Raw genomic sequence first — 23,954 nt, forward strand, 5'->3', positions numbered from 1 at the left:
CATTACGATTGTGATGGTACATTTCAGGTAAGGGAATTCGCAATTTATATTACAAAAAAAACAAACTATAGATTTAAAAAGAGCATTAAAAATAAATAATATTCTCACTCCTGAAATTATTTTTTAATTTCTATGAAAACTGACATCTGGCAATAAGTGGTTTAATAAGGGGCCCGCTGTTCCACCTTAGCGGTTTAGGATGTCACTAAATCCGAGTGACAATATGTGCCCTTAATATGCTGTGTGCAGAAGGCTGCATTAATTCTGTATGAAACATAATATAGTGTAAAATTCAGCTCCATGTGTCTAGTTATTGTGTTCTGTGGCTGTGGTCTCTAAGTGCATTATATTCTTCTATTGAGAAGCACATGGGGTATGATTCAATAAGCTGAGCTCTGGGTAGAGCACTTAAACACTGCTGTTTTTTTTTCACCTAGCTGTCAATCAATAAGCTTTGTTGGTTTACCAAGTTCATTGTGTTCTTCCCTAGCATCACAACTGAATTGAAGAAAAAAAAGACACTAATGGAACGAATGTACTTGCAGCAAATACTTTATATATTTACCATATAACGCATACCTAGCATTCATTCAGTGATCGGCAGGTTTATCCAAGCAATGATTTTACCTAAAGAATTTAATTAAATAATGCAATTCTTGGATACAAAAAGGAAATTCTGTGATTACTACAATTCATTATTCTATGATTGCATAAATACTAAATTTAAAAAAATTCCCTGAAATTAGTAAATACTTGAAAAGTGGATTATTGTACTTAGAAGATGAAAACCTAAGCAAAGCATAAATTATAATGCTTTACTGACATGAGTGAAGAGAAAAAAATACTGCTACTACATGTACAACTGTTGTTTGTTAAATGGTTGTTTTATTTTTTTCAAAATAAAGTTTACATTTTTTCACATTACAAAATCCTATTTGCCTTTATAATTAATTACCTTTATTAAAAGAAGTACAGCCTTCATTTTGGATGATTTACCAGAACTATAAAAGTGTATGATATTATTTGTTTTTTCACCCAACAACAGAAATGAATGTCACAAATAATATTGGCACTTTGTGAATGTTAGCATACACCTTTAGAAATGGTGGAGAAAGCCATTTTTTGTTAAACAATCAACTTTGTTGGTTTATCATTCTCCTAGCTGGCACCTAAACAAAATGATTGACTTCTGTGAGGATGGAAATAGACAATAACTGTCAATGATCAGCCTATGTGAAAGAGTTCTTAAAAGTGACCTTGTTACTAAAGATAAACTTAATGTATTACCAGTGAATACTTCTGCTGTTCATACGACCGAGTGCTGCGTCACTACCTTTACAGGTATAGATTAAATTTACTAGCTTTCATTTAGCTTTAAAGGGAACCTGTCATGCCACCAAAACCTGAACAAACCATAAGACAGGCACCAAAAAATCCTTTAGTGTATGTATCTTGACTACGGTACTTGTAAAATCCTGTTCTGTATCCCCACGCCTGAGTCTACCTAGAAACTGTGACCCTCCTCCTGAGGTCCAGTAAAAAGCTTGTTAACTACATATCATTATGCACGAACTAGATGGGGGGGTGGCAGGGGAAGTGGCAGGCACAAAGCTGAATCTCTAATACCAGTGTATGTTTGGGATCAGAGACCATGTGCATAAAAGAAGATTTTATTATTATTAAACAGGATTTATATAGCGCCAACAAATTACGCAGCGCTGTACATTAAATAGGGATTGCAAATGATAGACTAATACAGACAGTGATACAGGAGGAGAGAACCCTGCCCTGAAGAAGCTGCTCTTATACCTTAGTAAATGTTGGGGTAGGTAAAAGGTCTGAAAAATTCTCCTTCAGATGATTCTTTATGTAGTTTAACAAAAGCAATTACCACTATGGTATTTGTTCTGGTAATCTAGAAAGACACTAAAAATAATAGGTATGTTTGGGGTCAATCAAAATACACTCATCACAGTTTTTGGTTGTGGTCAGCATCCATAGACTTACATTGTGGCTGAGAGTGACACATTTGAAAGTGCCGATTGTGACAAACAGCTCAACAAATGTGGCAAGTGACATCTGCAAAAAGTGGCAAACCAACCCTGTCAGCCAATCACAGCTTTCATAATTGAGCCATTTCTGTATGCATAACTATTTTTAGGCAGTCTGTTTGCTCTTGAATAAGTATCATAGTGATATCTTCATAACTTGTACATAATTTAGTAAGTATGATAGAACTATTTAACACAAATTTGCCAGAACTTTATTTATCCACATGCATTTACTATTAGTAAATCTTCATAGAAGCCTCAAACAATCTTGCCAGATCTTCTTCAGAGTGTGATCGAGGGGACAGTTTTGTCACTCGCTCCTGAAACACAGAAAATAATGAGACTTCAGAGGAATATTTTTGCCTTGAGTTATAACGTTTCCAGGTTCTGTTTGTTGGCAACAGGCAGTGAAAAGAGACCAAAAAGGAAATGTAACAATATTCCAGGAGTTTAGTTAGACTTATAAAATCCATGTATTCTGCTGCTGGAGGAGAAGTGTGCACATGGAATGCACCTAGGACAATAAAATAAACTCCGTTTATGATATGAACGTGACATGGTTGTTAAAAAATGGCAAACTCATGCCAAGCAGTAATACACATATAGCTTTGGAAAGCATACTGTTAGGGGGCATAACATAGGAGGTAGAACTTCATCTGAAGGTTGAGAGTTATTAGAGAACTTTGTACGTATAAAAAATAAGAGAAACAGGATGGAAAAAAATGTATATTTTTGTCTGCTGGATAACAACCTTCTGCTGGTCTTCTATCTGCCATCTTCTTTATACCCCAGATAACTAGTGATACTACCATACTAACTAGATCATAAGGTATTATTTTTATTACACAGTATTTATATAGCACCATTATATTATGCAGCGCTGTACAACAAAGTCCATAGTCATGTCACTAACTGTCCCTCAATAGATAGAGCTCACAATCTAATGTCCCCGCCATGGTCATATGTCATTTACAAAGTCTAAGGTCAATATTTTTTTGGGGGAAGCCAATTAACCGAACTGCATGTTTTTGGGATGTGGGAGGAAACACCAGTACCCGGAAGAAACCCACACAGTCACGGGGAGAACCTGCAAACTCCATGCAGATAGTGTCCTGGCTGGGATTCAAACCCGGGATCTAGAACTGCAAAGACAAGAGTGCTACTTCCGAGCCACTGTGCTGCCCAACTGCACAAGGCATCTTTTTAGGGTAGCAAGGTTTGAAAACTTCTGTAATGTAGGTCCAACCCTAGAAGAATATAGCAAACAGTATTTCTACATTGCTAGAAGCTTTGAGTTTAGGCAAAAAGCAGAAAAAATAAACTACTCAACTAAGGAAAATGCATATAATGCTTACAGACAGATCTTTTAGAATTATTGGCAGAAAGGCACATACAGGCAGGGAACAACAGTTATACAGTTAGTCATGTTGAAATAGGAGCCATTAACCTCAAGCAATACAAAAATTATGAAATACTTTAAAATGTGAATATATTTAACTTTATACCTTAGTTAAAGTTAAAAAAAGCATAGTCCAGTTTGGTACAACAGTAAGAAGAAAATTCCTTTCTGATTCCCATATAGCAATTGACTTTTTCCTTTTTCTGGAATTATTACCGGTACTTGTAATATTATAAAGAATGCTTTCCATAGATGGATATTAAACTACTTTTCCTCCTGATGCAGTGTTCTCTTGTCTCCTGTAATTAACTAAAAGTGTCTAATTTGCACTATAAGGATGGCTGAAATACTTATACAAGGTAATCATATCTTCTCCGAAAAATCTCTGCACTCTCTACAGTTCCTCAACATGCTTTTTGTGAAAAGGTGCCTTAAATTAGACACCATAGAGAAATTATGAAATCATTTTGTGCATAATATTTTGTAATTAGAATATAGTTGGCAGTACAAGGGAGTGTGCTTGCATGACATAACTGGTTTCCCCTGCAATGATGTTGTTGTATTTTCCAAGCTGACATCATTGTACATTCAAATAAGGAGCGTCCTTGTTTCATTCTTGAACATTGAGGGACCAGTAAGGCCCCATACATTGTGGAGGTCCAGAGAAATGTAGCAATAACACACAGAAGTACAAAAGTTTACTGGACAACAAAAAACTTGTTTTACATGGAACCTTACAATTCCATTGCTGCTAATAATGTATGTGGATCAAAATCAGCAAACATTTTGGGAAATATTCTAACTTAAATGTAAAGTCTAAGAATAAACAACTTATTTTTCCTTTTAGTTTTAATAAATGTACCATTAAAGTGTTTTTTACCCAAAATACCTGTCGATCTTGCCAGTAATTTAGAGAAATTCAACCTCTGTGCTAGGTGCCTAACTTTTATCAGTTAGCAGTGTTGTCAGATTTGCTCAGTTTTCTCTATGGACCATGGCTATGATATGTTATAAGTAAATGAACTGGGGGATGTTGTCCTAAGGCTACATACGCACGTGCAATGGTTCTTGTCCAATAATTGGCTCAGGGCTCATATCAGACAAGAATCTGGCACATGTACAGTGCTAGTCATCCATCGTCCCAACGACCGTCCTTGCTGATCCACGGACGATGCACGAAGGATCATAATGAAAATGAAGGGGGGAGCACAGCAGGGTGCCGATTTGTCGTTCTCCCCTTCCCCTCTCCATGGAGCAGAACGGTGCTGTATATACAGCGCTGGTTCATGCATCGTGCAGTCCTTTGTTGTTGGAAAGGTTTGTGAAAGAACCCTTCCAACGACAATTATTGCATGTGTGTACTTAGCCTATGAGTAGAAAATGCTGCTCCTTCAAAGATACAGTACAATACTATGGTCACTATAGGACAGTGATTATGTTGCTGATGTCCCCAGGCGAAATTAAAGGGAAAAAAATCCCCAAAAAATATGCAGCCATGAAATTTAGACTTGTAGCCGATATATATAATTTGTTGCTTTGACATTTAGATAAACTTCAAGTCATATGTAATAGATTTTTGTTACAAAATGATTTAAAGAAAATGAGTTTATAGTCCTACTTCTGCCTGCATCTGCATCTCGCCACTTATACATAATGACTGGTGACTAGTGCTACGGGCAGGCAATTATAAAACAAGTACTTGGAACAGATGTGCTGTAAAGCTTGTCAGTATTTTAAGACATGCAAATCGCTGGGTATCTAATTAGACCAGCAGACAAGCACAAGACAGCTGTTTCCTTCCCAAAGAAACACTAGTTAATCACAAAGCATTTGCTGGTTCTACCATGGCCCTCCTGCTGATGTCTGCACATTTCATGGCCTGAATTAGGATGTGTAACTTTTACAGCACTTCACATTATCCATCACTTCTAGTTACTCTTGGGATGAATGCTTGTTTATTACTCTGCTTTTTTATTTAGGCCACCCAACACTATGATGTGATGTGTATTATGCTGTATATTGATCAGCTTGCAACTTAGCAGTCCTCTGGTAAAATTATAGACTTTGGCTACCTTGCAGTAGTTTTGGTATTGTGATTATTAATTGGTGTATTTAAAGTGTTAACTGCAGGCAGATAACTAAAAAAAGAATTATAATGCATATACTGCCAGCTATTTCAGTTTTATTTTAATTTCTACACATTATACAGATGTATACAGAGTGTGGTCGCTGTGATAATTCCTGGTCTACCATGTATGTTCACATTAAAATTTTTTAAAATGATACTGCATGGTCTTTCTGCTTGAAAAAAAGGTTATTATTATAACAAATGGCTCTATTTTTTCCCTTTTTTGCAGCAGCAGTTGGTGGCAGCAGCATTATAGTGTGTCCAGGGGTGAGTTCCTGCTCCTTCCACTTCCATAGCCTTCAATTAAAACTGCTTCTCACTGCGTGTGCAAGTGGTATTCCAAAAAAAAAAAAAAAAACCCTGAAAAAGAACGTTATCCCTGTTACCATCCCAGGTGCCTAGCAGTTGCCAGTAGGCGTCTCGAAGTAGTAAATGATGCATTTTTTATGTTAACGTGCCTTTACTATTTCCTATGCTCACTGCACAGAAATGATGATGCTTGTTCACTGTGCAATGGAGAATCGGGATGCAGGATGCCGAGCTGACAAACCAGGTTGATAAGCAGCATAGATAGAAACTGAGGGACTGAAAAGCAGTAGTATGGCTGCAATGCACACCTACATGCACAGCAATCTGCTTTACAAATGTGTACTTTGCTGCAGATGACTTGCAATGCTGAAACTTGCACAGACTAATATAACTCAAGCAAAGTTCTACTTATAAAAGGAAAAAAAGTAGGAAGCAGCATAGTGTATGCATAATTCATCTGTGAATTTAGCTGTTTTTCTGGAGTTTCACTTTAATCTTTCCCATGTTAGCGTAAATGTTTGCTTACCATATGCAAGCAGACAAAAACCTCCAAAACGTTCTCACGAGTCCAAACACCTCGGAAACGAATGCACTTTTGCAGGGATTCCTCACCCTGCAACTCCTAAATTCGGAGGGAGACCACATACTGCTGTATATGCCTAATTCCCCAAATGCTACACTGCTGACTTATCTGACCAATGAGACTGTGGATAAATTAGCCAGAAACTTTGCTTGGACTTCAATGGGCATCCTATACCAGGAATGCTGTGAAGCACAAGAACACAGTCTTGCAGCTGATAAGATGTTGGCAACTCTGTAAATGTTCACTTTAAAATGTTAGTTTTCTGCTTTGAGCTATATGAACAGCAGCGATATGATAAGTCCACTTTACCTTTAGCCAGCATCACAATAGTTAAACAGCAATGAATATTTATTACACCAAACTACTAGATCAGGAATGCCCAATGTTTGTGTTGGAAAACCCTGTTATAGCTGTAGCAGTAAGACAGTTAAAGCCTGGTACAGACATCCAATGGATACCAGAGGATTGTCACTGGAAATGATCCGTCAAAATCATTTCCAGTGATTGATGAATGCATGAGCGCTGTACACACAATGCTATTCAATGGAGAGGGAAGGGGAAAGGATGAGCGAGTGGTACACTACTGTGCTCTCCTCCATAGGTGTGAATAGTGGCCTCTCCCAATTGATCAGGGGATCTCTGTACACATCAGATTATCTGACAGATGTATGTAGCTTTAGAAAGCTGTTTAATTATTAACCCCAATCCAAAACAATCATGTGTGAGTAGGCCCAACAACCCATTATACAAAAATGCTGATAAAAAGGCAGCACAGTTTAAAAAAAAAATCTAATGCAGTGTTTTACAGAAATAATTGTGGATAACCTTCCAAAAATGCATTCGCCTGCTCTGGAATGAATGCAGACCAGACAAAAACACCTAGTTAAAATAAATATAGCAAACGGCTGACAAACCCCTGAATATTTGCATACAACCAATACATGTGGATATCCAGGTGTTCTCAAGTACCACAAGTGTGAACTGAGCATAAATGGCAAGCTGCAGAATCCCAAAGCAATTCACCTATTTCAGTGACATCAGTGAAGGAAGAATTCTTACCGACCATAATTGGTTATTATTGCAACCTCCATGTATTTATATAGCGCCAACAAAATATGCAGCCCTGTACATTAAATAGAGGTTGCAAATGACAGACAGATGCAAACAGTGACACAGGAGGAGGAGAGGACCTCCCTATCCACTGATATTACAAAATTACAGATTTCTTATAACCGTAACAACTAATCAGATTTCATCTTTTCAATAAAACTACACTAATGTGTTTCTATAAGCAATGGTTCTATTATTGTACAGCTTTAATAAATCAGCCCAAAATACTTTATCGTGTCCTTTAGTTTCAAAATTCTCAAGAAATTATTAAATAGTTGAATATCTTAAATATCTGCAGGAAAAAAGACGTTTTTAAATTATACACATTCTTGAACCTGTAAGGTGCGGGCCAAGAGTGTACTTCCTATATCTTCTATCAGCATTATTGGAAATCTTACCTGAGGCAAAGTTCCTTTTACTAAGGCGGGAATATCTGCTGTAGTGTATCCCACCGCAGCCAAACCATCATCAACATTCAGGTCAAAGAGAAATTTCCGTAATGTGTCTGCCAAGATAAGCCCGGCGTCTTCGAGTTTTGCAGTCTGAATATCCGCCCCTGAATTAAGATATAAAGATGTGACTGTAGGCCACAAAGATGAGGAGGAAGTTTGTTCAAAACTTAATTGGATAATGCTGCTGCCAGAATTGATACTACATTCATAACAAGGGACCCCATTTACTTAATGAAAGTACAATCCCTGCCTTTAGATGATATTTGACATATGATCAGGGGAACATGGATATTTTATTATTAATATGTGTAACTGATACTTTGCAGAAAACGCAAGCAGAGTGTGTATTCATATAATAAAGAGAACATTTCCTTCCATAATAGATTTATTGTAGATTAGACTTTTTCACATGCTGTGCAGGAGAATGAGTGTCTGCTGCCATCTGGTGCCCAAAAATGGCAAATAATTCAGCAAAAACAGTTTATAAACATTCTCATGCAGAATTCACACAACTTGATTTTAATTAGACAAAACTGGGTAAATCTTGTGCCAAAACTATTTCAAACAGATGCATGTTTTTAACTAAATGTTATGAATCAATTTGCTCTAGTCTAACATTTATATTCATGATTAGAGCAATTTGATGACCTCCAAGTGGCTAGGAGTATACTCAGAGACTTGTAGTTCTTCAACATCTAGAGGACTGCATGTGGTAAAACTGAGTTGTAATTCGACATTGTAGTTGTTCAGTATTCGGACAATAATATATTGGTTAATACAATGCAGGTATGATTTGAAGGGATTCCAAAATAATTTGGCAATAGTGCTTGACTGGCAACATAAACGTGACTCAGGACACAAATATAAGAACAGTGTTAGAAGAGATGTGAAAGAAGTGGTGAATCATTTCCTCTTTTATTTCTGCAGCAACTAACTCTGTGCATGAGCTTGCTTTAGGGGATCTGTATGCTGAGATATCTGTATTACTGCCCTGATGGACGCTTGGAGAGCAATATGTTCTCTGCACATGAGAAATGTTTAATACATTGAATCAAAACATGATTGCTCAGAAGGTAAAGGATAATGGTTTAGCTCTTCCCCCTCTTTACACCTATGGACTGGAGCAAGGTAAACATTTTTTGCTATGAGCCTGTGTGCTTGGCAATAACTTTGTAATCACTTAAAATAACAAAGTTATACTTTTATTTGGTAGCATGGTCTTGCAAAAACAATTTAGCTCTTTTGCTATTTGCAAATCTAAATGAAAAACAAACCCAAAGAACACACTTTCCTTCCACTTCCATCAGTGTTATCAGTATAAAGTGCTACTGGAGACAAAATGGTAATAAAATAAAATTATCCTATCATATGGAGCTACATGTATTACTATGGTACAAAACATTGCACAATTATATATAGTAGAATTAAAAGGTTTTTCTCTTTTGACTAAAAAACTTTCTTAGGATTTTTTTTTTCTTGTTAGATTGCCTTAACAGATATCTGTGGATCAAAGCTCATATTTTTAGTCTGCATAAATTACCAACAATATATAAAAAGTCAGACAAATTTATATCTGTAGCCAGACTCATCCATCCTTCCCACCGCTCTAAAAAAATACTCCCCTAGCCGATCTCTCTGCTCCTCAAATGACCTACTAACGACTTCCTCACTCACTCATCACACGCACGGCTCCAAGACTTTTATAGAGCTGCCCCAACTCTCTGGAATGGTCTTCCTCCTTCTTTTTGGCTTGCTCCTACTTTCTGCTCATTTAAAAGAGTGCTCAAAACCCATTTTTTCAAATTTGCCTACCCGTCTTCTTCTGTCTTTTGAAACCGTCATTACTTCCCACCACTACATATCTCCCTTCATATTGTGTGTTACTTCCCCCACCTCCTAGATTGTAAGCTCCTAGATTCATCCCCTACTGACTCATTACTGGAAGGCATTTGTTCAGTTACTTTGCCAAAATCTAATCTTTTCAGAGTGTTTTCTACATTAGGAGTTTATTTGTTTCCATTGTGGTGTTTGGGGGAAAATGCACATAAACATGGGAAGAACCTGCAAACCTCTTGCAAATAATGTGCTGGCCAGGATTCAAACCTAACCAAAAAATGTTGCTTTCTGTAAAGAGTGGGTAAGGGTTAGAACCCCTGTCAAATACTATTTCAGGAACCTGGTGGTGTGGAACCTTACTCTAAAAACTATAATTAGTTTAACAGCATAAAGCTCAGGACTAAAGCTTAAGATTGTAGAAATGTGCAATATCATACTTTGAAAAAAATCTTCAAAGCCAAACTTACACGTGCCCATAGAATATATGTGGTTGTGCTCTAAAATTGTGGTAGAATTGTAATGCCAACACAATAAAGGATGGGATGAAAATAGTTGAACTCTGTTAAGTGGCAGTATGAAGAATTTATTTCAAGATTTTTTACTAAATATGGCTTTTCATGTTCTCAAGCAGCAAAATGAGACAAAATGAGGGGCCTGGGGTATTTGGAAAATAATTCTTATGAAGATGCTTCTGTTAGGATTACAATTGTTTATAAATGAAAAACAATGTTTAGATTGGGAACCTTTGACTATCTACTATGTACTATCCATAGCATACAGCAATTTTTTTGTTTTCTATACTACCGGTACATGCAGATGATAACTATCAGGGTAAAATAGGTTACACAAAACTCATAGGTACTAATGATGCATAGGTACAAACGTCAGGAAATTATAAAATCTTCTGTACTCCTTAAAAGATCTGTCTTACCAGGATAGGATGTACTCCAATATGTTTTCTATAAAAAGACTTATAAATAAAAGTAATACCTAAAAGGTATTAGATCTACAAATTTGTGGGCAGGTTTTAGATCTACATATTTTTCCTTTAAAGCAACATAATAAAATTTCATAATATACACATAACCCTTTGCATTGCACACAAATACACAGTATATGGTCAGCAGTCTTACCTAAAATATTTTACATTTCAGGAGAAATTCTTACCAAGTATCTCAGCTGCCTCCAGATGGCGCTCAGGACACATGGCTGCAGTGAAGGAAAACACTGCTGGAGAGGTGAGCACCACTGAAAGTCCATGGGGCTAGTAAAAAATAGGGAAATAATTAGAAAGTAAACAGCTATTAAACATTTATAACAGGTATTACTTTTCAAACTGTCTGTTTAAATTGCAGTTTACATTTCACAAAGTGACAGTCCCACTTTTGGGGAATATTGACCCACAAACAAATACAAAAACTTAGCTGTATAAAGTTATTATTTTTATTAGTAATGGTCAATGAATCAATGCATTTTTTCAAATGTCTCATACCTTTATTTATATTTTCTATATATTTACACACCAACCAAGCTATGAGCAACAGTACCCGAAGTTGGGGCTAGATATAACACTGCCAATTGGGCTTTATACAAAATTGTGTTTTACTTTGTAGAGCTTTGTATAGAGGCCTCTGAGCTAATGGAACTACATGTTAAAAAAAAAAAAAAAAAAAAAAAAAAAAAAAAAAAAAAAAAAAAAAAAAAAATAAAAAAAAAGGGCCAAGCAATGACTCTTCTGCAATAGGTGTTGGATCTTTGGCCATCTTGTCTGGCTAGGAAGGGAAGATGTAACTTCCATGTATGCAAGCAGAAGTTCATTCTGTCCTGGCAGCCCCATTGGTATTAGGTGACAGTAGAAATAAAAGAATGTTGTACAGTGCTTAGTCTATCTGTTCTATGGGGCATATGATTGGGAGGTACCTGCTGCATCCTACCCATTAGAAAATGTTAGTTGTTGAACGTTTCAGTTATTTAGTGATCCAGCATGTCCTGAGAAGGCTGTACCAATGCCATGATTTCACCTTTGATGATCATGAATGATTGTCCAGGGCAGCCATTCTCAACCAGAAATCTAAGGAACACCAGAGGTTCCTCCAGGATCTGCTAGGGGGTTACTCAAACTGTGACTGATAGACTTCCCATATGACGAGCTGAAAGAGTTCTGGGACCAATATCACTTGGTAGTGTCAGCTGCATGATGTTTTAAATTTTATAGAAATGTGGCATTCTAGCTATCATTGTACAGGGGCATTTCCACTTTCCACCAGTTTTACCTACTGACTGCCAATAAATTGGTTTTAGCAAGGGATCTGACATTTTTTAAGGGTTTCTCAGGGCTAAAAGGGTTGGGAAAAGTTGGTGAAGGACAACAAAAACCTAGTCCCTCTATGGCAAGAAGTAGCCAAACAGGCAGGAGCTACAATCATAATTGCATTCTGACAGTTGCCACTTCCCATTAGAGCTCTTCAAATAACAAAAATAAATGAACAGTTTATTGTGACTGCAGATTGTGTAATAAAACTGCGGTAAACCTTACCACTATTGGGTGGTCCACATTGTAGTCTTTGGCTCTGTATTTCTTCACTAGGCCTGCTATAGGGTATGACATGCCATGGCTGCAAGCAAAAGGAAGGCATTCTTCATTACATTTGGCCAAAATCATCACTATAGAGACCTTCATTGTTATATTCCTTGTCTATGCCTTAAATTATACATAATATATCAATAAAATATAACTGTGTACAATTACAATCCTGAATGGCACAGCCAAGCCCAAACATGGAGCTAATTACTGTTTCAGTAATCAGCAAAATTCTAGATATAAAGTATAATATATACTTAAAATATATTGTAGTAAACTAATTTACCTGCAAAATAATTGTTTTATTTAGTCTTGTCAGTCATTTGATTCAGACTCCCCAACCAGATATGCACCAGCACACTGATCAGTCCTTACTTACATGCTACCCCCTCCAGTAAGCATTCCCCATGTAATCAAAAGCTTAGATAAAGAGAAATAATGTGAAGCAGATCCAGAACTTTAATAAAAAGTGTATTAAAAGTGTGTTTTTCAAATTCTGAGGTCCAGCATTAAACTATACATTTTGCAACATGAAGATTGGTCTTTGCTGTGACCAAAAGATTTTCAGTTCTTTGAAACTCCAGTCCATGGCTGTGTAAATGCAAATGTGTATGTTACAGGAGCCCTGTAGGTCTTTAGACCTGGCAATTTAAATAATAAATACCAAGGTGGCTCCTAAAGCTAAAACTTTACTAAAAACAAGCAATCATTAATCTAAAATAATCAGTTCTGTGATCTCAAAGGTCTGATTCTAGCAAAGAATGAAATCTAACTCACCAGAGATGTACTCCTGCATTTCCAAAGCCTATTCCAGCAAATGTACTTGCTAAGTGCATTGAGAAACGGGCTTCCCGATCATCTGGATTTTTCACAGCTCTGTAAAAATTGACCAACATAAGTAAAACATATAGTAGTGAAAGAAAAGAACAAATACTTTTCATTAAAAATACATTTGTAATTGGATTTATCATTTAATGCTTCACAGTCATAGTAATAAAGAATATGAGTGCAATATAAGATAGGGAAGGTCAACAAGTAGTAGTGATGTACAAATCAAAATTTATCAAACAGAAATCTTAAGGGATGTGTCTAATTGGTTGCCATGGGTTGTTTTCCTTAGATTACTTATTATGACTATAATATATTTCTTCTGTGATTCATCCTTTTCTGTGAGTTTGCCGTAACTTTTTGTGTTCCTGTTCCCACCATTCACACTGTTCTTCTACCAGTGTCCATATTGCTACACACTATGGAAGTGAATGGGATGGATAGTTTACCACAGCACACAATCAACCTCTCCTCCCAGGGAGAGAAGACAGAAATTGGTAGTTCATAACAAAATATGTTTATTAAAAACAAATATTTTGTTAAATCCCATATGTTAAAGATATTGGGCCTGATTTATTAAAGCTCTAGAAGCCTTAAGAGGATATACTTCGATAAGTGAAGCTGGGAGATCAAGCAAACCTGGACCTGGCAAACCAGTTTTGCTGGATCACTCAGCTTCACCGATGAAATTGTATCCTCTCCAGCCTTGGAGAGCTTTAATAAATCATTGATGAGAGTCTCACCAACAATCACCCACAAGGAAAAATAAAGAATGTGAAAATAACTTTTTATCCCACAAGTTAATAGATTGTGGTGTTTGGTTCACCACTGTTTGCAACCTATTTCACACAGTAAAATGTTAAACTGGATGATTAAAAATTCCTTCTTAAACAAGGAAACTATAACATATGTGGCTCTGCTCTGGGCCACAGTCTAATGTAGTTCAATGCTTTGAGAGATAGAACTGGCATGGGTACATATAATTTCTGAAGAAAAAGACGTAGATGGGCGATTCACCAACCATGCAACTACCCCTCATATTACAATGTAAAAGACAGGGATAGGTGGTAAATCAACTTGTCACTCATTCTAAAATAGAAACAAAGGATATTCACTGACCCTCATACTGAAGGAAAAACACTGAGGTGGGTGGTATAAACCTAAAAAAAGGGTTGGTTTGCTACCCCTCAATTCACAATAGAGAAGAGGTAAACAAGGAAAGCAGGGGGTTGGAAGATAGCCACAATATGCAAACACAGCTTACAAGGTAAAACAAAAAATATTAGCTGGGTAGTTTAATCCTGAATATCATGCTTGGTATCTCCTCCCTGTATAGTTTTTACTCCAAACTCCAACTTACCGTTTTAAGAACTTGGAAACAATTCTCAGGGCATGTATAGACCACACATCACTGATTGGGTTGCTGCCCTGGTAAGCTGGGCGGTTGATTGGGTTGGTTGGGCAAGGGCTGCGCATATTATAGGGAATTGCAGTGTAGGATTCAAGGGCATGACTGTGAAATAAAATAAGATTTAATATTATGCTGCTCTGAAAGTCAAAAGGCCGTAGTAAGGAGAACTATTTACTCACCACAATACATCAAATCCACTATTTGCTACCACTCCTTCTGGCATATGTAATGTATGTTCTGGGTCAATTAATCCTAGGGTTGGTTTAATGGCTCTAGAAGCAATACCTGAAAAAATCCACAGATATTTTGCTACCATTAATATCAATACCAACACTATAAAAATTCAGATCCTGCAAAGTTCATTAACTCTGAATATCATAAAAAATGAAATGAAAGGAAAGAAGATTTATGAAAGCCAGAACTAACAAGTAAACCAGTATAATTTACTTTAACATTTTACTAAAGACTAGAAAAAGAAAATAACTTAGTTTCCTGTGAACGTGATTTTATAAATACCCATTTGGTCACCTATTGTATTTAGGTGTACACTAAGAGTCACCCAAAGATGGATGATGTATGAACAATGGTCTGTTGCTGATACCTTTCATGGATCTCGGTACTGTTTATGAATTGAATATGCTCAGGGCTATTTGTCCCATGTCTAAAACCACAAAATGTCCTTCCCATCAATAGACTGATGTTGTATGGCCATAGGGACAGCAGACATTTCAGATACCATACTTACAACCCTGGGAGCCTAGTATAGACCCTGAATTCAGTTTCTCTTACTTTCCTTTCAACAATGGCAACATAATACCTATAGGTGTGTATGATGTTAAAAATAAGGACAAGCTATAGGGTTCCTGTTCACAGTTTGCATCAGGGCCCTAAATAGTTCTTTAAAGTGTGTAGCAGTCTAAATGACAAAACTTTAATCTCTTTTTTCTTTTAAAATATATTTGAAAACATGGTAATTACCTGGTGATCCTGCTAGTTACAAAGACCAATGTCTGGAATTACCCGTATTTTTCAAACACATCAAAACCACTGGTGGTAATATCATTACTTTTGCCAGCATTTTAGCATTGGTACTTAGTATAACAGGTATACACACATGTATACCTGTTAGTATCAACAAGATGTGCATAGATATATGTAAAAACATATATTTTATTTCATAAAATTTAGTGCATATACTCCAGCATTACAATAATAGTAAATATCTATTTTTATTCTCCTTCATGGTGGTTATGTGATCATTCTCCATGTCCTCTTACTGTAGGGGACGGCAAAGTTTTATGGCCAATAGGCCATTTATGGGGTGGGTGGGAGCACACTAGGCCGGACCCACCCTAATGGCTTTGCCCACCACCAGGGAATGCCCCCTGAAGTGAAATCCCTCTCCTCCCCATGCATTGCGGAGGAGAGGGATTTACCTTCAGGGAGATTTCCCTATTTACTGCAGCGGTGGAAGTATGAACTCCGGCCGCGGTAAATAGGGGAACAACTGCAAGGGGGCGGCACCGGAGCTCCGCCCGCACCGGTAGTTCCTAACGCCCCCTGGCCGGCTGGCATTAGGCTGGATCAGCCAGGGGGCGTTAGGCCGGAACGAACTACTGGCCAGGCCGTATCTGGCCTAAAGGCCGGAGTTTGCCGACCCCTGTCCTACTGTATAGTCATGGACATGGTGTAGGTGGAATAAACAGGCTTTGTACAGATACTTCTTTTCTGTTTTTCAGTGAACTTTTTCGCAGCGTTTGCAATTGCATTGCCTGAGCAGATAGAAGAATGTGCAAACAGAAGATCGGCTTGAATAATGATGCCACTTTATTCTAGTTGGTATTTGTAACTAGCAGGATCACCAGGTAATTACTATGTTTTCAAATATATTTTAAAAAGAAAAAAAACACACTGTCATGAAATGTTTAGGTACATCTAATAAAAAAATACATTTTTCTAATGACACTTTCAGCTGTGTTAATGAACCATTTCAGATTCTTGCACAGACTTTTATTAATAGTTTAGTATTAGTTTTGGAAAGGCTCATGCAACTAGATGCTGACCCCAGGACGGAAGTGTTTTTGTCTCCCTAGAAGCAGATTTGTTCTTGTCAAATAAAACAGAAACACTTATTTGGAGCGGAACAGAGTGGTTAATAAAGATTTGAGAAAATATAGCGTACAGCCCACCTGTTTTAGCTTTCATTGCTTCATAGTCAAATATTGCAATTCCAGTAGTTTCACTTCCAGTTCCAGATGTAGTAGGGACTGTTAAATATTACAGACAAAACATGTCATAAATATATATATGTGATAAATGGGGTGCATAGGTATAATTATTTGATTTTTTTAAATATTATTTGTACAAACATTGACCGGTTGTTTGTGATCTTCATCCCAATGACATTCCCCCCCCCCCCCCTTAAAGCAATGAAATATTTACCTGCTATGAGTGGTTTAAGGGTTACAGTCACTGGCTTTCCTTTTCCAATAGGGGCATTGACATAATCCAGGAATTCTGCACCAGGACTACAAGCATAGAGGTTTGCAGCCTTACAGGTGTCCATTACAGAGCCGCCACCAACAGCAACATATGCATCAAATGTCTCTTTTTTGGCAAACTGAATGGCATCCATAAAACTGTATACAAAAGAAAAGTGTCCATTGGATATACATAATCATCATCACAAACTAAACACAACACACAAACTCCATTAAGACAGTGTCAGTTATCATGTACAGCTATTGCTAGGGGTTATTACCAAAGGTTTAGGAGAGGATTTATTCAATATTACGGGCAGCACGATGGTTAGCACTCTGGCCTTTGCAGCGCTGGGTCCCAGGTTCCAATCTCGGCCAGTATACTATCTGAATAGAGTTTGCAGGTTCTCCCTGTGTTTACGTGGGGATACTCCGGTTTCCTCCCACATTCCAAAAACATGCACTTAGATTTATTGGCTTCCCCCTCCCAAAATTGAGCTTAGACTGTGCTAATGACATATGACTATGGTGGGGACATTAGATAGTGAGCTCCTTTGAGGGACAGTTGGTGACATGATTATGGACTTTGTACAGCACTGTGTAATATGTTGGTGCTATATAAATGCTGTATAATAATAACCTGAAGTGGAGCTCAAGAACAGGGGAATATAACCTAAAAACTAGCATGATGGACGTTCAACAATACCTTGTTTTTTAAAGTAACAGAAAAAGTAGAAAATGCATGGGACAAACTTCCAACAGAGGCAATGGACCTGATTTATTAAAACTCTCCAAGACTGGAGAAGATAAACTATCATGGAGGTGATCCAGCAAAACTGGAATAGATTTCTAAAAAATACTTTGCTGATAGTTGGCAATTGTTTCAATCCTACATCTATTCCAGGTTTGCTGGATCACCCAAGTTCTCCCATGAGTCTATATTTTACAGTCTTGGAGAGCTTTGACAAATTGGGCCCAGTGAGAATGAAAGGTACCATAAAAAATGTAAAAAAATAAACCCAATGAGAAAACAAAGGGCAGATTGGATGGACTCCTGGTTAATGTGTTTCAATAGCAGTCATTTATTTCCACAAAGGAATGTCAGATTCCCTGTTTTATAAATAAAAATGATAATTGATGCATGTCACACACCTCTTATCTGTAGGTTCCACCCTGACACTGTCATATAAGCTGAAATTGATGTTGTTCTTTGTTAGTGAATTTAGCACAGCTTTGACTGGAGGAAGCTGAACAAGGTTTTTGTCAGTCATTACACAAACATTTCTTGCTCCCATGTTCTGCAAATCCTATACCAAGAAAACAGAAAAAAAGAAAACAGTCAGTAACAAATCTTTTGTGGTGATAAATAACTAGTACAGGGGTAGGCAAACTCCGGCTTTTAGGCTAGATACAGCCTAGCCAGTGGTCCGTTCAAGCCTAATGCCCCCTGGTCGATCAGGCCTAATTCCAGTTGGTTGCCAATTTCTAGTTGGCAACCCACGGCTACGGAGCCTCCTTGTTATGACTCCCTTCCCTATTTACCACGGCCGGTGTTAACACTTCCACCGCCGGGGTAAGGGGAAATTTCCTCTCCTCCATATACATTGCGGAGTAAAGAGATTTTCCTTCAGGGGCGTACCTGACGAGAGAGAGTCCGGCCTGGAGCAAAAAAGTTTGCTGACCCCTGAACTAGTACAATGCCTATACTTATCAGTCTGCTCACTAAAATAATTTATTAGAAAATAGCCATCAATATTCTTTACATTGTTTTTCTGCATTTGCCTTGGGTTCTTACCATGCCTATTTCCTTGGTAACACCTTCTCCATATCTGATGTTAGACATTGCCATCTAGTGGAAGAAACAAAACATTTCAAGTGCTTCAGCAATATTGCAGATCAGATTATGATGTACAAGGATATGCAGCAGGAAAATGTATTAACCCTTATCACCCAATCTAAATTGTCATTTGTTCACCTGGCTTTAGGAAAGGGAAATCTGAATGTAACTGCTTTAACACATTATTTTAAAACCTCTTTAAACCACCTCATCAGACAGGTCTGACTGTTATTTATAGGATATGCACATTCATGCAATTTAAAATTCTTTCAGTTTCAAAAGTAAAATGAAATTTGCAGTATGTTTGAAAAGTGTGTAAAGTACCCGAAACCAGATCCATTCCAGGCTGGCTGAATCACCCAGGTTCTCCCATTATAGTATATCTTCTCCAGTCTAGAGAGCTTTAAAAAAATAGTCCATATGGGCCTGATTTATTAAAGCTCTCCTATCATTACCTTCATCAGTAAACCTGGGTCATCCAGCAAACCTGTAATGGCTTCCCTAAAAGTCATTATGTTTGTTAACAAATCCTAGAACAGAAACATTACAGGTTTGGTTGATCACCCATATTCTCTGATGAAAATGTATCCTCTTCAGTCTTGGAGAGGTTTAATAAATCAGGCAGTGTGAGTCAGAGCTTAAGTTGTCCAATCAGCAGGGACTGTGAGGTTTCCTGGGATCAATTACCCAAGAGGGTGTGACGGATTGCTACAGAGAGATCGCTGTCTCCATCTTCTCTGCAGCAGAAAGATAGCAAAAAGATGAACGACAGGTTTTATTACTATATATGCAGCTGCTTTATGAATGAATCATCAGTATACCAGTAAAAACGAATCATTTTACTGCACACAATAAACATGCACACAAAATGCAATGCTATTTTATTTCCTTTTTAGACAAGAGTTGCAATATCTGTAAATGAAAATGACTCCACCAACAAAACAATATAGTAACATTTATATGAATTAAATATTTACCTCAAATGCATAATCTGTTGTAATCTGTGATGCTGGCGCTAAAATACATAATAAACATAACATAAATTATTGTATACTTTGATAGTAATATAAGCTACCAGCTAATAAAAAGTTCACACACTACATAAATTATATTGTAAGTTATAAAAGCATATTTATGCCATCATATGTTATACTTGTTATTTTTAATGATGCTGCCATTGTATTAACATATATTCTTATATTTATTATATATGATTATCAGGTCACCAATAAGTATGTATACCAATGTCCAATGGTGTGTCCCAGTTTATTTCAAATATTCCCTATACCACTTCCATAGTTACATAGTAGGTCAGGTTGAAAAAAGACATAAATCCATCAAGTTCAACCACTAGGGAAATAAACATTTCCCTGATATAAAACCCTATAGGACATAGTTGATCAAGAGGAAAGCAAACAAAAAAAAACCCTGGTACAATTTGCTTCAACAGGGGAAACAATTCCTTCCTAAATCCATAAGGCAATCAGATGTTCCCTGGATCAACATATCTACTCACATATCACATATCTACTCAATAAAATACATGCACCAGTTTATTCCTACCTTGGCAATATGTGTGAGAATGAGCTGGACACCTGCATCTAAAGAAAGAATAGTGCATTATTTATTCTGTAAAAAATTCCCAATATATAACAGCATCAGTAATTTAAAAATTAACTTAATATAAAAATAATTGAATTTGTCCTAAGAAAAGTTTAAAAAACTTACGATGCCCTCTGTAGTTGTTTCAGGAGGTGGATGACTTTATCCCGCCCAGCAGCCATTATGATTTACAACAAATATGAAGACAAAAATGCTATGGAATAGAGAGAAATTTAATTGTTAAAAATTATAAAAGATAAATGGCATTATATATAATCATAAAATCATATAATGATTTTATGTAATCATCATATAATCTGAATTCATAGGACTTCATTGTCTGTTATTTATAAATGATTGATATATCCCCATCACACTCTATACTGTTGTTTGATTTGTTATGTAGGGTGCAAATAAATAACAGACAGCATAATCCTATTATACAATGTATATCAGCAGCACAGCTTATTCTTGAACAATGTGCATTTCTACCGGTGCACAGTTAAAATTGTAGGACAAAAGTGACATATTTTTGGAAAGCAGAGGGCCTAGAGAATAAAATGTAAAAGGAATAAAATTCAACTATTTTGGGTCCCTTCATGGAAATGCAGCAATCTTCCTGATACCTTCTCTCTCTATCTCTCTTTATTACTCCCTCCATTTTTCTAATTCTCTATTCTTCTAGGTGATTGGTTTAAAGGCTATCTCTTGAACCCTTGTGCAGTGAACTCCTGATTGGTTGAAGCTGTCCATTTAAAGTGTAGTGGACAATTCCTGGACAGACTGAACAACATGCGCTCCCCACCATTCCAAATTTATTGCAGTATTTATTTATGTGGTTTGTCACCTCCCTGATTAGTAAATTCTTTGGTTATTCAGATTTATGTTTGGACTTTTGTCAACAAGCATTGGGTTTTTTATTATTGGTTTATAATTGTAGTTTAGTTTTATGAAGATTTTTGAATTTATTAATACTAAACTAAATGGCTAACAACATTTTAATGCCACTGACAATTTTATGCTATTAGGTATTTGTACAGTGTGTTATTATTTACTTAAGTTTATAGTTTGCATTCATATGTGTGTCTATATGAGGCTTTTAACATTATCTCTTTGATATCTTATTGTTCATTTTACTTTTATTGCTATTACAAGGGGACAGATAAACTCTGTTAAAAGTACGCAGGCAAATTTAGGGCCAGGCTGTATGAATGCACTGCCAAAGTTTTTCATTTAAACCAATTTTGCAGTCTCAATCTATGCTACCACTTTGCTTTAATGCCAGTGTAGCATGATATAGTTGCATTGAAGAAAAGCATCCTGGTATGGTATTACCCTCAAAGGGCCTGACTTATTAAAGCTCTTCAAGGCTGCAGGGGATACACATTCATTAGTGTACCTGGGTGATACAACCAACTTGGAATGGATCTAAAACATTTGCTGACAAAGAGCAAATGACTTTTAAGAAATCCATTCCGGGTTTGCTGAATTAGCCAGGTTCACTGACGAAAGTGTATCCTCTTCAGCCTTAGAGAGCACTAATAAATGAAACCCTTTGGAAATGAAAATGTTGCATTAATATGCTGGTTTTTAAATGTAATAAAGGCTAAAGTATGTAGAGACTTAAGCTACGTACACACTTCCAATTATTATCGTTGGAAAACGAACGACGAATGATCCTGCACGATATCTACGAACGATCGTATAGCACCGATCCTGCACATAGAGATAACGACACGATCGTTCGTAGATATTGTACACACAATAGATACGATCGTTTGAGCGATAGAGGAACTATGTGCACGACAGGAAGTGAACGAACGTTCGTTCATTACGCATGCTCAGACCATGGACGATCAACGAACGATCGTACACACGAACGATGTTCAACGATCGTCGTCCAATCCGATCCGCCGGTCCGGTCGTTCGTTTCCAACGACTTTCCTCGTTCGTCGGCGTCGTTGGTTACTTTTTTTACGAACGATTTTTGCCCAATCGATCGTTCGTCGTTCGTTTTGAACGATAAAAATTGGAAGTGTGTACGCACCTTAAAGGTGACCAATCTAATTGTACAATATCTGTACCGAATCCTATAGATATAGTACAATTATGTAATATGAGGACAAACAAACCATGTAATTAGTATTAAACCAGGCAAACTCTAAACGTTTATAGGTAATGGTATATTACACAATGTATATGTATTGTACAGTCAGTCCGAGCCTTACAGATATCCAATCACTTCTTTGTGACAGCCGGCAGGTGGAAGAAAAGACGTAAACAAATTCTCAGTTGTTAAAATGCCCGCCATTTTTGCATTGGTACTGCTGCCATAGGTTTCGGTTAGGGTTTTGGCTTCGGATAAACTTTTGAAGTTACGTTTATTACTTATTTCAGAAAACAACATGATTGATCTACTCATTGGGCCTTATTTTTTAAAGCTCTCCAAGGCTGGAGAGGATACACTTTCATCAGTGCTGGGTGATCCAGCAAACCTGGAATGGATCTGGTCCAAGATTCAAAACATATGCTAGCAAAAAGCAAATGATTTTGAAGAAATCTATTCCAGGTTTACTAGATCACCCAGTTTCACTGATGAACGTGTATTCTCTCCAGCATTAGGGAGCTTTTATAAACTAGGCCATTTGTCATTTTAGGTGCAGGCAATATCAACCATTCTCACAATGAAAAAGATCTGTGGGGTAGAGTGCACCACAAGGACAAGCAAAGAGGCAGACACTGTTGCCCCACTAATCTTGAGAGAGGAGAACAGTAGGGACCCATGCCATTATAGACATGGGAACATGGCCCGATCCAGCTGAATACAGCCATAATAAATGTCTGTTATCTCACACCTATGAGCCGCTAGCACTGAATTTTAACAAATGATGACATCTGTCTGTTATCGCCGACTTTTATATTTATATATACTGAACAGGTAACATAGAAAGTATCAGTCACCACACATAAACAAAATCACATACACTTATAATTAAAATCTATATTTAACCTAAATAGTGTTTGCAGCAACATTGTAGGTCTGGGGTTAAAGATAGTTACTTTGTATTAATGTCACATGGGGCATGAAATGACAAATATGTGCAGACATGACTTTTCATTACACATTAACCAGAGCAATACACTGATCCTCTGCTACAAAGTACTTGGATAGTACAATGCACTGATATAAGGAATAATACCTGGAAGAATGATCTTATGTATGGAGTCTGTAGGCTGAAATCCTGTTTAGGGTTCTCCTTGTGTCTTAGGGCTGCATGTTCTCTCCCAGCATTCAGCAGTGTAATGTTCTGTAGTAATCTGATCACTCCTAGGCTGCAGAATTCCCT

The 23,954-nt window shown here is 37.0% G+C and overlaps 1 protein-coding gene across 1 annotated transcript; it reads right to left on the bottom strand.

Annotated features, from left to right (window-relative positions):
- Positions 1-863: 863 nt before the first annotated feature.
- On the bottom strand, positions 864-23,954 carry ADHFE1 (alcohol dehydrogenase iron containing 1). Its single transcript, XM_072411105.1, has 15 exons — positions 23,808-23,954; positions 20,734-20,821; positions 20,569-20,606; positions 19,983-20,020; positions 18,964-19,017; positions 18,321-18,475; positions 17,131-17,327; positions 16,878-16,955; positions 14,868-14,973; positions 14,638-14,790; positions 13,227-13,325; positions 12,405-12,483; positions 11,036-11,132; positions 7,979-8,136; positions 864-2,371 (listed from the first exon to the last, which is right to left on the bottom strand). Exons 2-15 carry the CDS (start codon positions 20,787-20,789, stop codon positions 2,288-2,290), a joined length of 1,392 nt encoding a protein of 463 aa, XP_072267206.1. The 5' UTR covers positions 20,790-20,821; positions 23,808-23,954; the 3' UTR covers positions 864-2,287.

This window comes from Pyxicephalus adspersus, chromosome 5, assembly GCF_032062135.1.
Source record: "Pyxicephalus adspersus chromosome 5, UCB_Pads_2.0, whole genome shotgun sequence".
Classification (NCBI taxonomy): Eukaryota; Metazoa; Chordata; class Amphibia; order Anura; family Pyxicephalidae; genus Pyxicephalus; species Pyxicephalus adspersus.